At 40.2% G+C, this 24,037-nt stretch overlaps 2 protein-coding genes across 5 annotated transcripts; both read left to right on the top strand.

Moving 5' to 3' along the window:
• The first annotated feature begins 17,006 nt into the window (after positions 1-17,006).
• On the top strand, positions 17,007-21,520 carry LOC149167881 (uncharacterized). Of its 4 annotated transcripts, none has more exons than XM_089433220.1 (8): positions 17,007-17,177; positions 17,290-17,520; positions 17,912-18,023; positions 18,102-18,141; positions 18,365-18,420; positions 18,596-18,630; positions 18,765-18,917; positions 19,097-21,520. In XM_089433220.1, the coding sequence occupies exons 1-8, from the start codon at positions 17,110-17,112 to the stop codon at positions 21,285-21,287; spliced, it is 2,886 nt and encodes a 961-aa protein (XP_089289346.1). In that variant the 5' UTR covers positions 17,007-17,109; the 3' UTR covers positions 21,288-21,520. The 4 variants fall into 4 exon arrangements, with proteins under 4 accessions (XP_089289346.1, XP_089289349.1, XP_089289347.1 ...); XM_089433221.1 differs by having other exon boundaries at positions 17,008-17,177; positions 18,392-18,420; XM_089433222.1 differs by having other exon boundaries at positions 17,009-17,177; positions 17,320-17,520.
• On the top strand, positions 21,314-22,882 carry LOC149167880 (uncharacterized). Its single transcript, XM_089433224.1, has 3 exons — positions 21,314-21,542; positions 21,902-21,991; positions 22,119-22,882. Exons 1-3 carry the CDS (start codon positions 21,314-21,316, stop codon positions 22,214-22,216), a joined length of 417 nt encoding a protein of 138 aa, XP_089289350.1. The 3' UTR covers positions 22,217-22,882.
• Positions 22,883-24,037: the final 1,155 nt, after the last annotated feature.

Below are 24,037 nucleotides of genomic sequence, written 5' to 3'. Positions count from 1 at the left end.
CTGGATCTTCAGCAGGGTTTTGATCAGCAGGGCGATTTTTGGTCCTCCGCCTTTTTATCCTGCGGATTTTTACTGCAGTGGTCATCTTTTTCTTCCCTGCGGTCTTCCTTACCCTCTGCCTCGCTTTCAGGATCCTGATCTGCTGGTGGAGCTGGGCTATTATGCTCAATAACCTCCGTTGTTCCTTTCGTAATTCCCTAATTTCCAATGTTTTATTAGAAGGAACAGCAGGCTTTCTGCTGCGTTCTGGGCCGTGACTAGTCCCTGGATCTTTCTCCTGGGGTGCTTCTTCACTGTTTTGTGCTGGCTGTTCTGGGGTAGGAACCCTAACTGGTTCCATGACTTCTTTTTCTATCCCTACTTCCTCCGGAATTTCCTCTGGTGTCTTGGGAATAGATTGTTCCCGTTCAGTGTCTCCTATCTCCTTTTTATCATGAACAGGAAGATTTCCTTCTTCTGCCTCTTCTGCATGTGGTTTTCTGGATGTATCTTCTTCCTGGGGTTTGTCGTGGAGGTATGAAGGAGTGGAGGGTTGGCCATACTCACCCATATTGGCCAAGATTGCAGCCAATTCATCTTCTCCCACTGGGTCCTGTGGTGGGCTACCTACCTACTGTCCCATTTCCTCCTCCTGCTTGGATTGTCCAACTTCTGCCTCAGAATGCTTAGCTCTTGTTTCAGGATGCTCAGCTTTTGTTTCAGGATGCTCAGCTTCTATTTCTGAATGCTCAGCTGCTTCCTCATTTTCCTCTTCAAATTGCTCGGCCTCCTCGGCCTCTCCTTCTTTTTCTCCTTCAGCTTGTTCTTCTTCTACTTCTGGCCGTGAGGGTTGCTCGTCCTCAATTACCACTGGCTGGCTGGTGCTTTCCTGGAGCTTTTCCAGCCTTCCTCTTATCCGGGCTAACCGGACTGATTTTCTGCGTTTCTCTGGTTGCTCCGATGTATCAGTGTCATGCTTACGCTTTGCTGATTCCTGGCGTGTTTCTGGTCATTCAGATGTGCTCGCAACATGTTTTTGTTTTCCTAATTCTCTGCGTTTTTCCAGACGTTCTGGTGTGCTTGTAGTATGTTTGTGTTTTGGGGATGGTGTTGTCGCCCTCCCCTCAATTATTGCAATTATCTCTTCCCAGCTGCTTTGCTGCTGGGTGAGGCTATGACTAACTATTAATCGAATTAATCCATGGTGGCTGACAACTGACTCTACATGTTGTGCCTTTTTTAGGCTTCGTGCGACGTCATGAAGTAATGAATTCAAAAGTGCAGGAAGATTTACAGAGCATTTCTGCTTTAGAACAGCTAAGAGTTTAAGATGTCGTGGCCTTACCACGTCTTTTCTCCCCTCGCAGGTGATGTAGCTTTGCATTGTTCTTGCTAATTCTGCCCAGGGTTCTCCTAGTGTTGCTGGCAGGACTCCCTTCCCCTTAATCGTCAAGCTCTGGCCTTCGTCCTGGAAAATTTCCATGATCTTCTGTAATCTTTCCTTCTTTAGTGTCCATACAGGTCCGGTGGCTGGTAGTTCCGAGACTTCTGCGATTATATCGTCAGTGACCGCTATCTGCTTCCCCCTTACTGTGGAGTGATCCTCCTGCAGGTTTTGCAGAAATTCCATCGCCACTGTTTCATTAGACTCCTGCAGGCGACTGAGATAAGTCAGCCACCCTGCTCTTTCCAGGATCTCCCGAGTAGTAGTGGAGACTGTCAACTCCTGTGGTTCGCTTCGAATTGCTCTGCCTCCCATGGTTTCGCTGTGGATTCTCAATGGAACATCAACTGCTTGTGCTGTTTGAAACACAGAGAGGGTAATAATCGTAGGATTTAGAAAAAACACAGAGTATGCAACAGAAATGACTTATGAACAACAACTTGTGTAGAAAATAGAAATATCATGTCGTTAAGCCGTGCCATTCCCTGGTACACTATCTTTCCCGAATAGTGAGCTGACACATAACCCGAGGAATAATGAGGTTAACCTCCCCCCCCACAATGTGATAGGTTGTCCCAGCCGTCAAAGAAAGGAGCAGCACCCGATCTGTAACCAAGTCATAAAGGCACAGCATATGAAAATATGCCATGTTCAGAAAAACAATGGATTACCGAAATTGAGGCATAAAGTTGGATCACGTATTACGTAAGAGGCTGTTGTGATATGATGCGAGGCCGGGGGATAGGACGTCTGTCGTACTTGCCAAATCTCAAGTGGTCATTGTCACCTCCTTTGCCATGATTGGTGGTAATAAATGTTCATGTGATATATAAGTCGGGAAATAATGTATGATTAGTGCCTAGGATATAAGAAACAAAAGAGTATTAGTATCCTACCTATTGGTGTAATCAATGTGACTTCAATACCATTAACAGTGCTCTGCTGCCGACAGGTGTCCATAACCTTGGCAGAGTTGTTTATTTCACCCCTGGAACCATGATCCTTAGTGTGCATATTAAGGAATGTAATGTCAAAGTGTAGGCCATTATGCTGGCTTGGTAACCAATTAGCCATAATGCCATTCACGAGGAGGGGGCGAAGAGTGGGCAGGTCGGCTCGTGATGAGACCTCCTGTTCCAAGGTTTTTTTATTTGATATACCTTTTGGACCATATCCCTGGTGTGGTGGCCATAGTGGGAATGCCACCTCACTTCCATCCTCATGATCATGGTAGGCTGGCTCTTGATGAGACCCCCTATCCTGCATTTGACAACTTATAATTCATTTGTTTTACTTTCTTTCTTTCTTTCATAAAGCACTTTTCCTTATATATACACAAAGGGTGGTTCAACACTCCTTAAGAGTAGGAATGGTGGAAGAAGTCTTATCATCTCAATAGGAGGATATAAACCCTTTGCTCTTATCTTAAACAAAAATAAAAGAGGGTTAAAAAGAATGGCATGATAAAGATAACCAATCAGGGCAAAATTAGTAAGACAAAAGATAAGTATGTCCTTCCTTCTGTCCTCTTACCAATACAGAGCCTTATAAAGATAGCGATTTATAATTTTTTGATTTCAGTATGTTGTGATTTTGTATTCATTGCATAAGTGCATAGCTGTCTCTAAAAGACTTTGAAAGAACAAGAGCAAGAAGCATCCTCAAATTTAGATCAGCAAAAGGGATAAGCTATTTCACAAGGAGAGAAAAAGTATGCTAGAAGTGTTCCTTTTTTAGAGAAGAACAACAAAGGAGCATAGGTCTCAAAAGTGCAAATGTCGTTCCTTTTGAAAAAGGAACAACAGAACACACCAATGTCGTTCCTTTTGAAAAAGGAACAGCAGAAAATAAAATTAAAAAATGTTATCTTTCTTGAAAAAAAGGACAGCAACACACTCAAAATGACGTTCCTTTTGAAAAAGGAACAGCAAAAATAAAAAATATGTTGCGCCTTTGAAAAAGGGACAGCAAACACACCGCAGTGCCGTTCTTTTTGAAACAGGAACAGCAAAAATCAAAATGTTGTTCCTTTTAGAAAAGGAACAGCAAAACAAGCAAACGTCGTTCCTTTGAAAAAGGAACAGCAAAAATCAAGAGTGTTGTTCCTTTTGAAAAGGAACAGCAGGAAAATCAAGAGTGTTGTTCCTTTTGAAAAGGAACAACAGAAAAATCAAGAGTGTTGTTCCTTTTGAAAAGGAACAGCAGAAAAATCAAGAGTGTTGTTCCTTTTGAAAAGGAACAGCAGAAAAATCAAGAGTGTTGTTCCTTTTGAAAAGGAACAGCAGAAAAATCGAGAATGTTGTTCCTTTTGAAAAGGAACAGCAGAAAAATCGAAAAACCAAAAATGTTGTTTCTTTTGAAAAGGAACAGCAGAAACACGCAAATGCCATTCGTTTCAGGAATGGCAAAAATCGAAATCTTTGAGCAAAAGAACACATTTAGTTCAAACATATGTACACGAACGACTTGAAGAAAAGAAATTATGTACAAATTGTGAAAAGAAATGAATTCCTTAATGAATTACAGGTGAGGAAGACTTCTCTTCCTCTCCTAAAATCTCCATATCAGTGTCTGTGCGTAGCTGTTGGCACAAGGATTCCCTAGTGAGTGATTTGCGATAGAGACGAACTCGGTGGGCATTTACTTTGAAGGCATATCCAGAACCGTCAATGGTGATTAAAGTGATGGTCCCATTGTCATGTACCTTCTAGATTTCGTATGGTCCCAACCAACGAGTCTGGAGTTTCCCAGGGAAGTCCTGAAACCGAGAGTCATATAACAGAGCCCAGTCTCCCTCGTGGAAGACTTTGTTTTTGATGAGCGCGTCATGCCATTTAGCTCGCTGCTGTTGAATCAGTGTTGTATTTTGTAGTGCAGAGAGCCTAATTTCGTCCAATTCATTGATCTGTTGTAGTCGATTAATCTGTGCCTCGGTTAGATCTAAGCCAACTTCCTGTGTTGTTCGTAATGTTTGGATTTCAAATTCTATAGGAAAAATGGGTTGTTTTCCAAACACTAATTGATAAGGTGAGTAACCAGTGGTGCTTCTCCATGTTGTTCTATAGGCCCAGAGTGCTTCAGGTAGTTGGGCAGCCCAATCACGCCTATGTGATGCAATGGTTTTCGTTAGGATTGATTCTATTACCTTATTGCTGCTTTCTACTTGTCCATTCGCCTGTGGGTGATATGGAGTCGTGATTTTATGCTGGACATGATAATTATTAAGTGTTGCAGCTAATCTATTGCCAGCAAATTATGGTCCTCCGTCTGTAATTATTTCCCTTGGATGGCCATAACGTACAAATAGATGGAACAGGAACTGTATGACAGAGTCCTTTGTGGCTCTTGGCAATGCTTCTGCTTCAACCCATTTGGTGACATATTCTGTTGCCACCAAGATATATGTTTTCTGATTTGATGAAGGGTTGATGGGTCCAACGAAATCAAGAGCCCATCGCTCAAATGGTTCGATGAATAACTATGGTTTCAGAGGCATCTCGTCAGCTTGACCAGGACGTCCTGCTCGCTGGCAGCTGTCACAGGCTTGGACAAATTTCTTTGCATCTCTGAAAATCGTGGGCCAATAATATCCTGTCTGTAATACTTTGTATCCAGTTCTACGCTCAGCGAAGTGTCCCCCACATGGTCCGTCATGACAGGCTTTTAGGATGTCAAAGATTTCATCTTCTCGAACACATCTCGTAATATGCATGTCTGCCCCTGTGTGAAACAAATAGCCCCCAATCCAGGAGAATCGAGTACTCTTCTGAACAATCTGTTTTCGTTCGTTAGGGGTTAAGTGTTTTGGTAGTTTACCTACTGCAAGGTAATTGGCAACATCAGCATACCAGGGTGTTCGAACGGCAACAGCAAACAGATGTTCGTCCAGAAATCGGTCTTCAACTGCTGTTGTATCAATTGGCTTTGGTATTCTTGAGAGAAAATCAGCTACATGATTTTCTTTGCCGGGCCGGTCCTTGATTGTGATATCGAATTCCTGCAATAAGATCAACCATCTAGTTATTCTGGCATTTGTGACAGGCTTATTTGCTAAATATTTTATGGCGGAATGATCCGTATACAAGATAACAGGATAGCCTGTAATATAATGTCTAAATTTATTGACAGCGTGTATTATAGCTAGGAATTCTTTTTCAGTAACAGTGTAATTTAATTCAGCAGGGGATAAATTTTTGCTGATGTAATAGATAGCGTATGGTTTTTTATCCTCTTCCTGCCCAAGGACTGCGCCAATGGTTGTATCTGAGGCATCAACTGATATCTGAAATGGAAAATCCCAGTTTGGTCCTCGAAGGACTGGGGATGTATATACGAGCTTCTTTAAATCCTTGAAAGCACGTTCACATTTTTCTGTCCAAAGAAAATCAACGTTACCAGTTAGTGCATATAAAGGTGCAGCAATGTGTGAATAATGTTCTATAAATCGTCTATAATAACCAAAAAATCCAAGAAAGCTGCGTACCTCTGTTTGAGTGGTAGGAGTGGGAATAAGAAAAAGTATTTGGATTTTGGTCGGGTCTACCTGAATGTCGGCTGCTGAAACATAGTGTCCTAGAATAAGTCCTTCAGTCATCATCATGTAACATTTTTCGTGGCTTAAGCAAAGCCTGGTAGCTATGCAGCGTTGTAGGACTTTTTCTAGGGTATTTAGTGCTGGATCAAAATCATCTCCATAGGGTGTAAAGTCATCCATATATACTTCAAGTCCATCATTTATTAAATCTGCAAAAATGCTAAGGATAGCCCTTTGGAATGTGGCGGGAGCATTACATAGGCCAAAAGGTAGAACTCGGTAGGAAAATGTTCCCCAAGGACAAGTGAAAGTAGTTTTGTCCTGGTCTTCAGGGGCAATCTGAATCTGATTGTATCCACTGAAGCCATCCAGGAAAGAAAATAATTTCTTTCCTACCAAAGTATCTAGCACTTGGTCTATGAACGGGAGAGGAAAGTGGTCTTTTTGTATTGCTTTATTGAGTTCCCTGTAATCCACACAAATTCTCCATTTCCCATTCTTTTTTGGTACCACCACAAGCGGAGAGACCCATTTACTGTCAGAAATAGGATAAATAAAATTGACATCTAAAATTTTCTGAAGTTCCACTTTTACCACATCCTTTAGATGAGGATTAAGTCTTCTTTGCGGTTGACGGATAGGTCTAGCATATTTTTCTATATAAATGTGGTGTGTACACAATTGTGGGTTGATTCCTTTCATATTAGGGTAATCCCATGCAAATGCTTCTTGATATTTTCTTAACATATGGATGAGCTTAGTTTCTTGTTTAGATGTGAGGTTGGCATTGATATTTAAAGTTTTTCCCGGTTCAATTTCCACAATTTTACTATTTGCGACAGAAGTAACAGGTATTTTTTGATCATGTGTGTCTTTCAGAGGATCTTCTTCTAATTCATTATCAAATGTTGCTTCTATCATGTGACATTGTGTGCAGGATCCGGATTCAGTTTGACTAATGAAGTTGTTAATGGCATCATCTTCTGTTTGATCTTTAAAATCAAGTGCCTCTTGTATAATCAATGGAGATCTAATGTTATCAGTAAGGTATGATACAGGATACTTGTTAGTTTTAATTATTGTGACACTTGGTTGCGCTGGAGGGTATAGAACTAAATTCTTGATATCAGGTCCTTTGGTTATGGTCATATTTCCTTGCCGGCAACCAATGTAAGCATCGGCGATGGCAAGCCAAGGTCTACCTAGGATTAGCGGGTGTCCATCAAGTCGGGTTTTTGGATTAATTATCAGGAAATTGGTTGGATATTCCCAGGAATCTACAGAGACCATGACATCATGTAGAGTGCCTTCTGGTCTAACCACAAATCGGTCAGCCAATTCTAACAAAGTAGAGGTGGGTTCTACAGATGTAATGTCGAGCTTTTGACAGGTAGTGGTTGTTAAAATATTGATTGCAGCTCCTAGATCAACTAAGGCATTAGACAGGGTTTGACCGTAAATTTGAACAGTTACAATTGGATTTCCTGGGTCTTCATATTTAATGGGTGTTTCTTTCCCAGATAATAAATCAGATAAAGTACCGACTACTTGGACTCTTGGATTAGTTGTTATATTCCTCCTTGGTTTCTTTATGCACAATTCTTTAATAGTTTTTGCGTATATAGGAATATCTTGAATGGCTTGGAGGAACGGGATTTTTATATACAAATTTTGTAATTCTCCCAGAATGTCAAAGTCAGGATACTGTAAAGGTCGAGGTATGACTAATCGTTCTGGGAACGGAGGAGAGGATGTGGTTGCTTGATTATGAGTCTGTTGCTTATTTACATCCTCTTGTTGCAACTGATGTTCTCTTGATAACTGATCTTCAATATGAACTGTTTTATCTCCCTCATTTTCAATGATACGTCCAGATCGTAATTGAAGATCGTTACACTCCCACAGGTCGGGTCCTATTTCTGGTGATTCTATGATTTGAAGAGATTGGACCGATCTGTTATTTGGATTGGGGTTGGGTTGGGCTGGGAGTTGCGGTCTCAGATTAGACTGGGGATTTTGTTGTAAAGCTGGCAGAGTAGGTTGAGGGAGCGAAATAGTTCCTACTGGCTGTTGCATCGGTCTTTGCCAGTTTGTCTGCCAGGGTGAACTTTGTGAAGTAGGGGGAGTCCATTGCGGAGGATATGAGCTATTTTGCCAATATGGTGGAGTGTAAGGGAAATTCGGCCAACCAGATTGGCTTGGTTGATTCAACCACAGTTTGAAGAAGGAAACGATGGTGGTGACCAGTTTGAAAATGGGGGTTGGGACTGATTTTGCCACATATTATATTGTTGAGCATTATATTGTGGAGGCTGAAAAGAAGAGGTTGGGTTTGGAAACATACCAGATTGTCTTGGCTGCCACTGGCGGCGCTGGTTGATCAAGTACACCGATTCTGGTTCTTCCTCTGCTTTCTTATATACTGCTTTTAATCCAGGAAGTGAGGGGCAGCTTTCTGTAAGATGATCTTTTGTACAGATGGCACATGTTTGGACTGTATTCAGTGGACACTCCTTGTGACTATGTTTTTTCCTGCATCGGGGGCAGAAAATTGCCAAATTCTATTCTGCTTCCATCTGCTTATGTTTGGCCTGCATAATATCAAGTTGTGTAGTTAGTGTCCCTAGAATATCAGTTTTAAAATTTTCTAATAAATTTCCAATCTCCACACGTGTTACTCCTTCTGTTGATATTTTGTTGTCTCTTGCAAACCGATCATATTCTGCCGGTTTTACTCTTGTGCTGCCTCTCGAACTCCTGATACATAAATCAATAATGTCAGCAAAATTCTCTTGATAAATATCCCCTTTTCCCATGATGTTTAATGTTTCAATCCACTGTTCCTTCATGCCCCTTATCAATGCAGTTTTTAACACATTATCAGGTAAAGGTAGTGATGCATAAGGAGATCTTTGTAAATTGTACTGAAAACGTTCCACATATTCTTCTAATGTTTCATTCAGTTTGGCTGTCATTTGGAATATTTCGTCTTTCAATTTTCTAGACCTACAATAATCCTGATATTTTTTTAAGAAGGATTCTTTCATTTGATCCCAATTGTTGATGACCCCACCACCTAGTCCCATAAACCATCTTAAAGCAGCCCCCTTTAATGTAGAGGGGAATAATTTCAATTTCTTGGGATCGGTGGTGTAATCATATCCCCTGCACAACACATCAAATTTGAATAAAAAAGCATCCAGATCTTCTAATGTGAGACCGTGAAATGTAGGGATATGTTGAAGAGGGATAGCATTCATGGGCGCATTTGCTGCAGAATCCACTATAGGATATTGTAATTTAGAGGTTTGAGTATTTGGCTGGTTCTGAGCCATAGGATCAAATATATGCCAATAACCTTCTGGGATATCTAGGAGGGTATTCCTAGGTTGAGAGGGAACGATTTTAGCAGGGATAGTTTTAATGGAACTTCCTTTATCTGGGATAAGGGGAATACCTGATGTCTGAGGAGATTGGACTCCTTCAACAATGATTTTCGCGGCGCTCCCCTTATCTGGGCTGTTTAATGGCTGATCTATTCCAATGGGAGATTTTGGTTCCTCGGTTTCCCCTGTTTCTCCTTCTCCTTCACAAAAGTTGCTGAAATTCCCTTCTTGCAATAGTTCAGGAGTAGAATTTTCAATTTCTTGAAAGTCCTGCTCTTCAGTTTGACTATGCACCTCAGCAAAGGCTACAGATGGTGATCATGTGGTCTGAAGGGAACTAGTAGGTTGTTTAGAAATAATTTTCCTGGGACCTACTGATGGCTGAGATTCTGTTTTCTTATAGATTTCGTCTATGAAAGTTGTTCGGCCAAGGGTCATCGGCCCCTTAGCTTTTTCGGGTTTGGATGGACGCTTAATATTCTTTTCTGGTTTTTTCTGCTTAGTCATGCACTCAAATGAACTACTAAATTCTATTCAAACAAAGCAACAGCAAATCTGTTAGGAAATCGGACAGTGGAGCAGGGCTTTTACATGCTCTGCACGCAGGTTCTTACCTTCCGTTTTTAAGATCCAACTCTTCCCTAGCAGGTTCGTACACTACTCTGAAAAAGACAAATGGCTACACTCTTTCCCCGGCAACCGTGCCAAAATGTAGAGCTATAAAAAGGGTCTCTTTCACCTCTAATTACCTCACATTAATATGTCAATCCGGGAGCATTTGGTTATTTCAAAGAGTGACTCAATCTGAGGCTATTTGTCAGAGTAATGCTAGTAGTACAACGTTCTGCAAAAATACAAGAGTAAACGGATGCTTGTCTATAACTAAGTTACTTCAAATGACTAAATCACACACTCTTAAAGCTAGGCAACTTTATCAGTCAAGGGTTCGACAGTAATAGCCCATCCCTTTGGAAACTGATGGAAAGGAAATTAGAGCATGGACCACGGGTCTGGGAGCGAGGCAGTAAATGCCGAGGCTCACTACAGCCACAGATCGTCTCTCACACCAAAATAACAAATGCGAGTAAATGAAACAGCAAGTAAAAATGGAATGGCAAATAAGAAATCGAACAACAAATCTAGAATGGAATAGAAATGCTTAAAATGGAACAACAATTCTGAAATGGAGTAGCAATCGAATAACTAAACCTCGCGAGCAGTAATCAAGCTTTATCCTATCAACTCAAATGCACTCATTGCAATCAAACATCAATCTTTCATTCTCCAAACAAATCAAGCAGCACGCGCTAATGGAACAGCACTAATTACTAATAAATTATGGAACAGCATTTGGAAATCATACACACACAACACACTTGAAAAGTAATCTGATTTAGCACCAATCGTCATCAACAGGAATTACAGCTGTGTTTCAAAATGGAACGGCATTACTCCTAATAATAAAGAACACATCTTTCAGATAAATTCCACAACACAAATATACAGCATAAGAGCTCCGTAACAAAATAATAACAATGTTCAATTAATTATAAAATATTCAATCAACTCTGAAGGTGTTGGTGATATGATGCAGAGTCAATATAACAGTTATTGTCTGTAAAAACCTTAATGAACGAATCTTAACAGAGCATATGATGTAACTTATAAAGCATATCAGATTACCAACTAATGACGATAAGCAAACCACGCAGAAATCAAATTGTAGTGATACAGAAGAAAGTGTCCTCTGGGGCCGGGCCCTTAGCCTCAAGGGTACACTGCTTTAAGTTAATCCAGACGCAAAGATAAGATAATCACCAAGTTTATATTAATGCATAAAACAGAAAGTACAATGAGCCAAGTTCAACGAGACACGATGATCAAAGTTCAATCTTTAACAGAAAGTTACATAAAAGCATAATCCCCCCAAAGCTAACAGTGTCATCCCTTTATATAAGGGTGATGGCGGAGATGTCTAAGCAATAAGATAAATAAAGCAGTGATCCCTCAGGATCGAAGATCCTGAGGGATTCGCCAAATTGTTAATCCTTAATCACTTCTTTTCTCCTTCGCCGAGCTGGTGCCTTCTCCTCCTTTTCCGGACCGGTTTGCTTCAACCTGCTTAGCCTCGTTTGCACTCGGTCCTTCGTCAAAGGGACATCAATTACCCTGTTCTTGTCTTTTTCTTTGGAACAGCAGCTCCTCGTTTTTACCCTTTCCTGCACAGGAGAATGACAACTATCAGCGGTTAAGTCTTGCATACTAATTCCACATGTTTTTTCATAATTCTTTATTGTTTTCCACATTCATGATATAAAAGATTCACAAGTCCCACTGAAAAGCCATCGAAATGATCATAAAAAACATACCTTTTTAGTACTCCATAGCATGCCCCTGCTTAGGCACTCTGCCTATCGTGTTTCCCATGCTACCACCACTGGTCGCTACCACGTCATACACTCCACATTGAGTTGCTCTCTCACTCACTCATCGTACGGTCACACTTCCTTGCCTTGCCCACTACGCCTTTCTCATCATGGTGCCTAGTCGCCCTTACTTGGTGCGAGCGTACCCATGGGCACAGGGCCACTAAGTTAGTTTTTCGCTATGCTAAGTGCGCACTCTCCCTCATGTGCCTTCTGCTATGTAATGTTGTTGGGCGGGTACACCCATCATGACATGCATGTTATGTCTCACCTGACGCCCAGCCTTCGTGCGGGCGCTCGCCCCTTCAACATGTGCATGTTTCCCCTATGTGGACCTGGGCACCCCTCCTCCATGTGGGCACACTCATCGTGCCACCAAGTCGGTTTTTCACCACCAAGTTAGAATGGCTCGTCATGGGCGGCCATTGGCCTTGGCGCTAACTCGAGGCCTTGATATCCTCTCCCACTTCAAAAAGGTTGTTTCCCTCAAGAACACCATCTCAACAAACTCTATCGCTAAGACCAACTATCGTAAAGTGCCACCAACTCCAATGTCAATCATTCATGTTGCATGAACTCCTTCCTTTCATCACACAAACCATCATCAAGGCTCATAACTCTATGTGGGTAAGACTCCTCAATCTCATGGTCATCAGCGACAACTCATTGTAATCCTCCACATTTCCCCAACTCACCGAAGGCTTCTCCCTCCAACTCTGCTACATGGTTTGGTCACAAATCATATCGTTCCAATCCACCACATATCATCATCATGTGAATTGTTGCTACCATACTCCAACTCAACTCTGCCATGCATCCATGCACTTGCACACCCCATGACTCAAACTAGTTGGGTATCTAATCCAACCGTCGCATCCAACCCATGAGAATGCACCTCCTCATGCCATCATTGGTTGTCTCTCCAACAATTCGTCACACCTTCAAATTGATCAAGAACTCTTCCCATCTCAATGCATCAATTCTTCAACCAATGCTCATTGTACCATTTTTGGGTCCATGAATAAATATCCATCTCATTTGTAATATGTTTCTCATCAACGTTGTCAAAGGGGCAAGTCCTCACTTGCCTCAACATCTTGTCCATGCGCTGCCCTTGGTCATAGACCAACAACCTCCATGTCCATCAAAATGGTCGAGTCTCATCAGACTCAACCCATGTTGAAGTTCTCCCACGAAGGTGTCTTCATCACTACAACCATCATCCAACTCCAAGGCATCTTGCTCCTATCGCATCCATCAAGTCACTCCTCACAAACACATCCCATATTGTGCCCAAGATATGCGCCCCATAACACATCAAAGTCAATTTAAAATTGACCTTAGCTCCTCAATGAATTAGATACTCCAAGACCACCATCACATGAAGTCTTCATCGACTACAACTCTCTTCAAGTTGTCATAGGATCCTCTGAGCCATCTTCATCCAACACTTCAGGAAGGCACACTTGTCTTGGTCGCAAGTCCCATCGCAAGTTTCCTTTGCCCTCTTCATCACATGAGTGCTCCCATAGGTTGCCCATGTCTTCCTCCAAAAACGACCATGGCCTTGTTGTTTGAATGTGTCTAGCATCCCCATCGATCCATCTGCAAAACATCTTCATGTGGCATCAACAAGTCCATCCTACACAACATCCTCACTTGGCACTTCTGCTTGATGCCCATATGTGACATCTCTACAAGTGCCCTCGCTTGATGTCCCTGCACAAAGTTTTCCATGCCCATATTCTTCAACTCGATGCACACAACTTCAGTTGCCCAACTCGTCCCCTTCAGCAGACCCAACACAACTTCATCCATCACATCCTTTCCTTTGGTCAAGTTAGCATCCTCGGTTTCCCTACCCTCATATTGTTGTCAAAGGTCCCTTCCTTCATCATTGTCTTCCCCACTAAAGGTTCACCAAGACTGCCTCTTGGCTCTAATGAACCACAATGAAGAAGTCCACCCAAGTATGTATATATTATTTTCTTTGGTGTGCCCTTCACTTTTCTTTCCATGAGTCATGTTGGGCACTTAGCCAAATCTCCATTCGGCTAAGCATGATTCACTCATCGCATAAGTTCATCATGTTCCACCCTTGTCTCGAGCATTCACACCTTCTGCTCTAAGGTTGGGTACTGCCTAGAAAAGTCTTGCAAAAATCATCCATCGAAAACAAACCTTAACCTTCCAAGTCAAAGTCATCCATCGCATGTTCTTTTCAATTAGCATAAGGTGAACCATAACATGACTTCCATCAACAAATTCAATTTTCTTCCAAGGCTATGATATGCACGAATCTAATCCAAATTTGAGAAGATTCATCTCACCAAGTTCCTCCTCTTTCGTTGGCAATCTCACAACACTTGTTTCTTCATGCTCGTCCCCATAGTCAACTTCTTCCTTCAATGGCTATGACATGCCCAAATCTGGTACAATTGTGGTAGGCATTGTCCCACCAATCTCTTCCTCTTTTGGCTGCATGTTCACAACACTTACATCACACTTTATCATCATACCAACTTCCTCTTCATACATTGCAACTTCTTCTTTTTCATGGTCAGGAACTTCAATCTACCCAAATGACCAACCAAGGCAAAGAAGCTCCCTTCTAACATTGTCTTCCAAAACTTCAAGCTCTTCTTGCAATCATGGCCTCTCTTCCTTCATGTGGCCCAACCTATCCATGAGCTGCATAAGTCTATCACGACCCTCTTGCAGACCTACCATCATACTTCCCAACTCTTAACAAGCTCACAACATTGATCACATTTCTTCCAAACTTCTCCAAGTGCCCACCTTTGCAAAGTAGGCTTTGATACCATCTGGCACAACCCCGCGATGTGATACCTTATGACCAATGTGGGCGTTGTGCAGCACCGACGATATTTCATCACAATTTACACAAGTACTCTAACCTAGACTACGCCTAACTTTCTTCAACTTCAATACTTAGTCAATTTTCCAATTCAATCTTCTTATTCAATTATTTCATTCAACAGTTATACAATTATGTGATATCGTAACTTCAATACAAGCAGTGGAATAAAACTTCATTAACAGTCTGTGATATCGTAAAGAACAATATGAACACAAGTATTTGCAACAGGAGGGGGAAACTCCCAAAACACTTCTCCCCTTTACTCTTATTAAACTTCAAATAATATTTACAACAGTTCACAAAGGGCCAGCCATGCCCAAACTCATGTGTTGCCCAAGTACAAAGAGTGGCAGTCGTTGGCCCAACCCAACGCACTAGCCAAAGTGCCAAGTTTCGCAACCAGGGCATGCCTAACCTAAGGTTGGCACCTTGCCCAACAAAAACCCTAAAAATGTCACCCCAAAATAGCCTAGAAAACCAACCCTCAGCCCCTGCCCAGAAACCAACTCACTTGGGATATCTCTTCTCCTTCTACGACATGCCTTAGCTATGTTTTCAAATTTTGCAATGTGCGCCTTGCAGTTTTGCGATATCGCACCCCTTACGTTTCTGCGATATTGCAAAATTAACCCTTTATGTGGTCTACTCTATGATATTACTTATCTAATGCAAACTTGTTTGCTTTCCTCCTCCAAGTGTGAAGCTCCTCTACTTATAATCGCTCTAACCATTTGATTTAAGTGGATCAACACCCCTTCACATTTTGAGCCAACCTCACTTCTTGTGTAGGCACTCCTTCATGGGCAGGCGCACCCCTCGGCCGACCTTCCTATGGGAGTGTGAGTGCCCCTTCGGTGGGCGGGTGTGCCCCTGTCTGGGCGCGCTGCCTGTCGTGTTGCCCATGCTACCACCACGAGTCGCTGCCTTGACACACACTCCACATCGTGATGCCTGCTTGCTCAGTGGTCGCGCCCCTACTCATTACGTCTTGCCCTGTCGCGACACTTGAGCACCCTTCCTTAGTGTAGGTGTGTCCGTGGGCACGGGTCCATTGAGTTAGGTTGTCCCTATGCTAAGTGTGCGCTCTCCGCTATGTCATGTCGTTGGCCGAGCGCACCCATCGTGAAGTACCTATTGGCGTCGTGCACGACCCCTCGCTTCATGCAAGCGCGCCTAAGGCGCATGCCCCTTCTACGTGTACACACTGCCCCTATGTGGACCTAGGTGCCCCTCCTCTATATGGGCGCGCTCGTCACATAAGCATATTCATCATGTCTCCAAATCGATTTTTTACCACCAAGTAAGCATGGTCCGTCATAGGTACCCATTAGCCTTAGTGCCAACTCAAGGCCCCTGACACCTACTAATAAACCAAACCTAATAATTTCTTTTTTTTTCAATTTTTTATTCATAAATAAAATTTAATTTTTTAAAAATTCCGTTAAAATGATTCCTCTCCCACCATCACTATTTTGTTAGTGCACCTTGGTGTTAAACATATATTAATTTTATGCATCCAACACTGACGAATGAATCCGTAAGGCAATAATATCCGTTGTGGAGATTGTGAGGGTGGCACCCACCAAGGGTGGAGTGCATTGTGTGCATGTGATGATAGATGGTACTAAATTCGTATCATTGTCAACGACAAACCAATTGCGAATTGCTATGCTAACGGTCATGCGCTTTGACCCCATCCACTTCATTTTATTTAGCATTTTCCGCTAACGACTATCCACCGGCTCTAAACTAAAAATTTACCGTTAGCCTAGTAGTTGGAAATTGTAATTGTTCACTCATAATTTTGGGTGCTTTTAGATAAAGTGCTGTGTTGGAATGGGCGCTAACTCTAGAGAAGATTAGGGATAATTATATAATAATAATAATTAACATAAATTGAATAAGTTGCTTGTTCTTGTGATTCTCTCCTCTATGTCATATGCTGGCATGGCCACTGAAAATATCCGAGTACTTACATAAGGCACGGATTTGTGTGAGTATGCGACAATTTTTTATTTGTTGGTCGGTGGCCATATTTTTTTTAAATATTTAAGAGGGGAATGTCTGAATAGTTTTTTAATAGAAATAGATTTAGTATTTTTTTAAATTTCGACCCCTTAAAATTCTCTGAAATGTCACAGCTATTTCCAATAATGGCATAAATCTTGCCCACAAACCATTTTAAATTAAATGGTTGTGTTTAGACTATGCTCTTACATAATTCGCTTTGTACAGCTGATCTGTCCCCCCCAACGGCTAAGCGTAACTTGGAAAGTGCAGAAGATTTTGAAAGTGGAATCACTTTGCCTTTACATTTACATTTACATTAGGGGCCAGGGCTATATCAACCGACAAGTGGGTTCCCCAAATCAATTATCTGAACTGAAACTATAAAGAGTGAAACTAGGTTGTTTGGGTTATACATTTTATTTTATTTGTTGTGCAACAGAAAAACGAAAATGAAGATGGACATGGGCGAGACTCCCCTCGATTATGCACTTCTTCGCCTCTCGCCTAACCGCACCAGGTAACCTCATTTTGCAATCCACAAGAGTTTATGTTTTATTTCATCTATTATAGCAGTCATCTGCCTGTAATTGATCTGGCGGGCTATAAATAGTGTGTGCTCTGCTCTGAAGCCCCCCCTGTTCTGCCTGCCATTATGGCAGATGTGAGATGGTTGTTTCAGGCGGAGGCCAAACTGAGACACTGAGTTCAGGCCCAACCAAATCCTTCCTTATGCAACTAAGATTAGCAGAACCAGATGACCAAACATCTCAGTGCGGTCATTTAATCAAACTAGAGGTGCCTGCAGATCAAAATCAAAATGAAACATCAGCTGTATGGTTCAACAGAGCTACCATAGAGAGGTCAGTACTACTAGTTTCTTACAGCTGCTGGGAAATTCTTTTCTGTTTCTGGTCCACTATCTTAAGCTTTTAAGTTTCAAGCAATCTTCAGATTGGAAAATTGTGCATGTCCAACTTCAGTATGTATAGCTTTAGCTCTCCGATGATAGATATTAAGGGAACTTTATCAAAACCCTGCCCATAATTGAGTATATATCTTGGAAAAGCTCATAAATTAATTCATAATGTTGACTTCTGTCAAGTTTTCCAATGGTTCCCCTTAAAAACATTATGAATGCACTCTCCTGTCAAGTCCAATGTATAGCGTGAAATCAGGCCTGGCCACCATTTAAGGTCTGTTGGAGAAAGTGGTATGGTTCACTAAATAATTTTTATATTGTTTTGTGGTTAGATTCTCGAATTTCGTAAACAATCCTGAAATTATCGAGCGGGTAAACATATTGGACTCTGAGATTTCACAGTTGGAGGAGGCCAAGAACTTCCAGCTCGGTTTGTATTCACAGGTAATTCTCTCTCTGTATGCATAATGATCGATTGGAATTTTTTGCTTATATTAAGACATAATAAGTTTATTTTTCCAGGATGATGCCGATGAAATTTCCAGTTTGCCGTCAGTAACAGGTATCTTTAACAATGAGTTCAATACATAAGGCTTGGAAAATTAATGACTACGCAGCTTGTATAATAGAGATATGTGTTCAATGCACATTGCATTTAAAATCAGGCAGTCTATTGCACAATATAATATTTCGATTTAGGCGTTTAGACTACTCTTTTTTATCTAAAATAGGAATGGAAATTACCATGCCATAGTCGGATTACATTTGACATATTTGCTGATTAGATTTCAATATATTGTGGTTTGATATAGAGAGCAGCAGTTGCAGAGAATCCTTTAAGGTACAATTTTACAAATATGCATTTTCTCTACTGAACATGAACCCCTGTTCTACTAGCAAAAATTCAAGCATAGCTATAATATTTATTAGGAAAACTTACAAGTCAGTGATTATTCTTGTAATTGTGTTTCTGTTTATCCCTTCACAGTGTTTTGATCTCTGAATTTTTTTTACAGGTGAGTTCACAGACAGAATCGACAGATACTTCTAAGTGAGCATCTATTTTTTTTAATATATGTTACAATCACGATAACAGTAGTCTAACAGGATCATCTCCTGCAATTTTATATTATGATTACTTGGTTACTGTCCTCTGACGATTACATCATTTCAAAATTCCTGCAGAAAGGAACTTTTGCGTGCCATTGATGCCCGACTCATAATACTACATAAAGAATTAGGCATGGCCATAGCTCGTGTTGATGCTGCAGGGTTTTCAGTAGAGCACTTGGAGAACCTCCTCCTATTCGCACAATACTTTGGAGCTACTCGTTTGAGGTGAGGATTCAGTTCCCATTCAAGTGTAACAAGGCTATTGGTGTCCTAAATGTTTTAGGTTTTAACTTTTCTCTTGACAGCAATATCTAAGCGACAGACAATTCTGCGTTTCATGTGAAATAAACTGACAATTCTGCGTTTCATGTGAAATAAACTGTCATTTTGGTTGTGTACTGCAGAGACGCTTGTGTCCAATATAAAAAAACTAGGGACCGGTTAGGATCCAAACGATCCAATGAAAATGGAAGCAACAGGCAAGCAGAGGAAGTTGAAAATGATGAACTTGATGGAAAATCAGGATCCATCTCAGTCGATGCACCTGCTAAGCAGGATGTTTATATGTTTAGAAAACAAAATTCTATTTCTTCTTTTGGGAAGCTTCAACAGAAAAAGAAAGAGCCGGAGCCCTGTCATTCTAGTGGGCCCCCACTTGGTCATTCAGAGTCCTTTGATAATGCTAACACTGAGAACTTTAAGGATTATGGTAAGATTGTGCTTGATAGCGAATGGAAAAATTCTCAAGTCACAGACGAACCCAATGCTAGAACCAATGACTTTATGGGTAGAGACGAGAGAAGTTGGGAATCTAAATTTCAAAAGAAGGAAGTTTTAAATACAGCCATTCACTCCCCTGACAGAGACAGACGTTTGAATATGGAATCTGCAAGTCATGAAAACAGTAATAATTATGACGCGGTCACCAGAAGACTGAGCGTTCAAGCTACAGTGAGTCTATTTGAAAACAAGCAAAACAACATAAGTGATTCAAATGAAGGTTGTATAAATACTGTAGATTCAGAAAATCAAATGTTATTGTCTATGGGAGAAATGAGTTCAAGGAGATGGAGTGGAGAGAGTGACATGAGCATGGATTTATCATTGCAACAGTCCACCAGCAATGAAAATGAAGCACATATTTGTCTAAAGAATTCTGTTCTTCAAAACACCGAGATGCAATTGCAGCTGAAGGTAGATGAACCAGTTCTATTTCCAAGGAAGTTTGTTGAAAACTGCAACATCGAACTTCAGTTGAATGAAGAGATAAGGAAGAAGGCCAGAAAACTTGAAGCACCTTCCGCTGGCAAATTCAAGAGCCATGCTGGGCCTGATGCCCTAGTAATGAACATCAACTCTGAAGATTCTGCAGGTATGGCATTGAAAGAACCGACCACTGAGAAGGAAATGGATGAAAATTCTGGAATGTTCAAAAGTTCCATGGATTTGAATCTACAACTTTTGGAAGAAATTATTGAAAACAGGAACAAACAGGTGCAGTTGGGTGATGGGTGTTTCTCTCGGGAGTTGAGAGGGAAACGCTATGACTTATACATGCTGAAACGAGAAGCAAAATTGAGGGAGGAAGAACCTTCAAAAAGGTTGGAGAATGAAGCAAAATTTAAGGTCATGGAGAAATTCCTAGAACAGAGTAAAGCAGACATTGAAGGGAAGAGAAATCCTGCTAGCCATATTAACGTTCTGACCCAAACTGCAAAGGATGGAGAAGAGGAAACCGATGATTTATTCAAGGAACACACAGGTAACAAGCAGAGTAAGAAAGTTACATTCAAAAATGCTGTTCTTGCTGCGATGGTTTCTCCTCCATCTTCTAAGGACCTGCCAAGGCAAACGAGACCATCCAAACCAATCCCTTGTCTCACTACAGCTCCCATTTCTGTTTCTTCAAATAAGCAAAGGAATCAATCTAGTATGTCAAAAAACCAATTAGCTAGATCTGTTCCCAACTTTGCAGATCTAAAAAAGGAAAATACCAAACCCTCCCCAGGGAAATCTGGTTTTGGTTTTACTCCAGTTTATCAAAAGTCTGGATCTTTTTCTTATGCACAACATCAAAATAAGAAAAAGAGTTGCAATCAATCTGCTTCTCCTGTACAGGTTAACCGCTCTCTATCTGCAAACAGTATGAATGAGAAGAAACGACGCAACAAAGATATGATGAAAAGCTGTGCCAGTGCGAGTGAATTGAAGAGTTTATCAGGCCCAAGGTATGAAAGAGGTATACTGAGCCCATTGAAGGCTTCCAAAGCAAACAAAAACGGTAGCTCTGTCGAAAGTAGACCTTTCCTCACCAAAGGCAGAGGACCAGGAGTAAGCATTGGACCTGGAACTACTGAAACTAAAGTTTCTCCTATGAAGAACATGGAGTATAAAAGTGTAGACAAACAGGGTAGTATTTTTCAATCATCAAATGTTATAGATGCAGAAAAGTATAGCATGGGTAAGCACAATAGAATGAACATCTCATATGCCCAATGCCCTTCAGATACAACACCTTATGACTGTGAAGAAAAAAGAGGATTTAACACACCTGATTCGTCTCCATTGAAAATTCCACGTTTTCCAGAGAGGTAAAATACAGAGAAAAATATGGGCATCTAATGGGGGGCTCTGATAGTTATGTTACTAGGAGGGTGACTGCTAATTCTCCTCAGCAATTCGAGCAGGTTTCTCCCGAGGGACTGAAAAGGTTCCTGAATTCTGGTCAGCAAACCATGGTTTCTGAAGCTGTTAACACAGAACATCAGGAAGATGATTTTATGAGGAGCAGGCTATTTCCATATCACACAAGCTATGGCTTTGCGGGAGTACAGAATGAGCAAATCAGAGGTAAGTGGATGCATTTTTAGTTTTTAAATCATGTTGAATATAATAAGATTGTATGTGATACTAGTATCGCTAGTATTTTAAGGGACCTTCCTTGCAGCGTTTACATGACTAGTAAAATAGCTCTTCACAAGCATTACCTTCCTGAATTCTAATCCCCCACATGATAGTAAGGATTCTAAGGATTGAGCACTGTAGTATAACCTCCCGTTAATTGTACTAGCCCTTGATCTCACAAAGATAATGCTAGTGTATCAGTAACTTGAAACAGTATTTTGTAGACATTCATGTCTGTCTGACCAGTAGCATTACCCCTGAAAGGGTAAGTGCATTAAGGGATCTAATGCATTATTATCTTGCAGTCCAGTCTCTCCGAGCTTCTGTTCCAGCCTGGCCTGCAAACTATGAGTTAGAGGAAGATCACACTTCTGGAGTTGGTTCCTTGCCTAAAGGTGAGTTGCATTACTTTCTCATAAAGCCTCATATTTGATGAGAGAAAAGTTGACGGGTCATGCTGCTAATGATGTTGATTTGGGTGATGCTAATGCTTCTCAATGTTCATATTGTGATTTTGGACAGCACCTCGCCCTTGCCTCGCACAGACATCATTCAAAAGCAGAGGAAATGACCCCAAGTCTGGCTTATCCACAATGAAATATGTGGGTGTACGACACTAGTTCTTGCAACTAGCCTCCTCCCCTTCCAATGCATATCAAATATACATATACATACAAGCTATTTTTTCATGAAAATAACTTCAATAGTTGGTCATACTGGAAGGTCTGGCATATATCAGCATAGCTATGGATTTGTCGGCCCAGATGACTTAAATTTGGTTCTGGTATGGTAAGTTGTGTGGAACAGAGTGGATTTAAGTGGTGTGAAGAATGGAGCTTTAGTTTTCAAGGTTACTGGGTCCAGGCATTCAATTAGCGTATCAGTTGTTTGTGGGCAGATCAGACTATTTTTCTTGCGGAGGCACGATCTGAATCATTTCATCACCCATAAAGCATATTGAAATGTACTGGTCGAATTTAAACTTTAACCAAAGCCGTTTTACTGCCATGGTGTAATATGTCATCCTTAGAATCCATCGCTAGAGGTTTATAATCCTTATAGTCTGCCTTCCATTGTGAAAATATCGTCACTATTCTGTTGTCCATAATTGTGCTGAGAGCAGCTTTAGATAGGATTCAAATGTTCATGATTGTATTGAGAGAGTCCATAATTGTGCTGAGAGAACCTTAGAGAGGACTCTATTGTTTACTATTGTATTGGAAGAAACCACTCCAAACTGAGTTATTGTTTACAATTGTATTGGCAGAAACCATTTCCTCCGGTGAGATTGTAGTGAGAGAAGCCATGGACTCCACATTGAAATATTTCTATGAAGTCATGTAACTTCACAAAAAAAAAAATTCGCAGTTGATATTTTTGTAAAAATTGAAAATGAAAGTTTATAATTTTTTAGTAGACTTAAAATAACTATCTTAATAAATATGATTGATATACATGAACATAAATATATTATTAATGCTTTAATCATATTATTAAGTGAATAGAATTTTTAGTTTTTATTAATAATTTTATTATTAATTATTAGAAACTAAATAATATTAATATTATTTAATATTAATAAATTACATATTATAAACCATGAAATTAAAACTTAATATTTTAAACTTAATCTTAGAAAAACTAATATACATAATCTGTTTTTGAAAGTTACTAATACTTTTACGAGCCGAAAAGATTGTAATTAATGATAATATACATAATCTGTTTTTGAAAGTTATTAATGCTTTTACGAGCTGAAAAGAGTGTAATTAATGATAATATACATAATTTGTATTATAAGTTATTAATACATTTATGTACAGAAAATATTGTAATTAATGAAAAAACCAAATTTTGTTGTGATTCTCAAGGATCTAGTTGAACAAAAACGCACGTTTTTTTATGATATTTTTTTGGGGTTTAACTTGCATTGCATCTTACATATAGTTGTAGATCTTTACCATTGTAGATGGCCTATCAGTGTTTCAAACCAACACAATGTATAGTGCTTTTCATAAACCCCATAAAACTAAAATCTTGAAAAATAAGCAACAATTATCATATAGTTGTTGATCTTTACGATTGTAGATGGCCTATTACTATATCAAACCAACACTATGTATAATCATCTTCATAAACACCATAAAACTAGAATGTTGAAAAATAATCAACAATTACCTATACAATGTTTTACAAAGCAAAAATAAACCCATAACTACATGTACCTATACCTCAAATATTATGCACAAGAAATTCCATACTTAATCATATAAAAATAAGTGCTTTTAAATAATATTTTACATTAAATGAAATCTATAATATCTTTAATTACAATTTAACTAGTGATATTTATATTTCAAACCTAGTACATAATCATATAAAAATAAATATTTTTTGATAATATTTTACATTAAATGAAATCCATAATATCTTTAATTACA

Source organism: Pinus tabuliformis, chromosome 5_1, assembly GCF_031772625.1.
Source record: "Pinus tabuliformis cultivar Carrire ecotype Pingquan chromosome 5_1, CPIR1, whole genome shotgun sequence".
NCBI lineage: Eukaryota > Viridiplantae > Streptophyta > Pinopsida > Pinales > Pinaceae > Pinus > Pinus tabuliformis.
The sequence above is the reverse complement of the archived record's forward strand: the minus strand, read 5'-3'. Positions and strand labels throughout refer to the sequence as shown.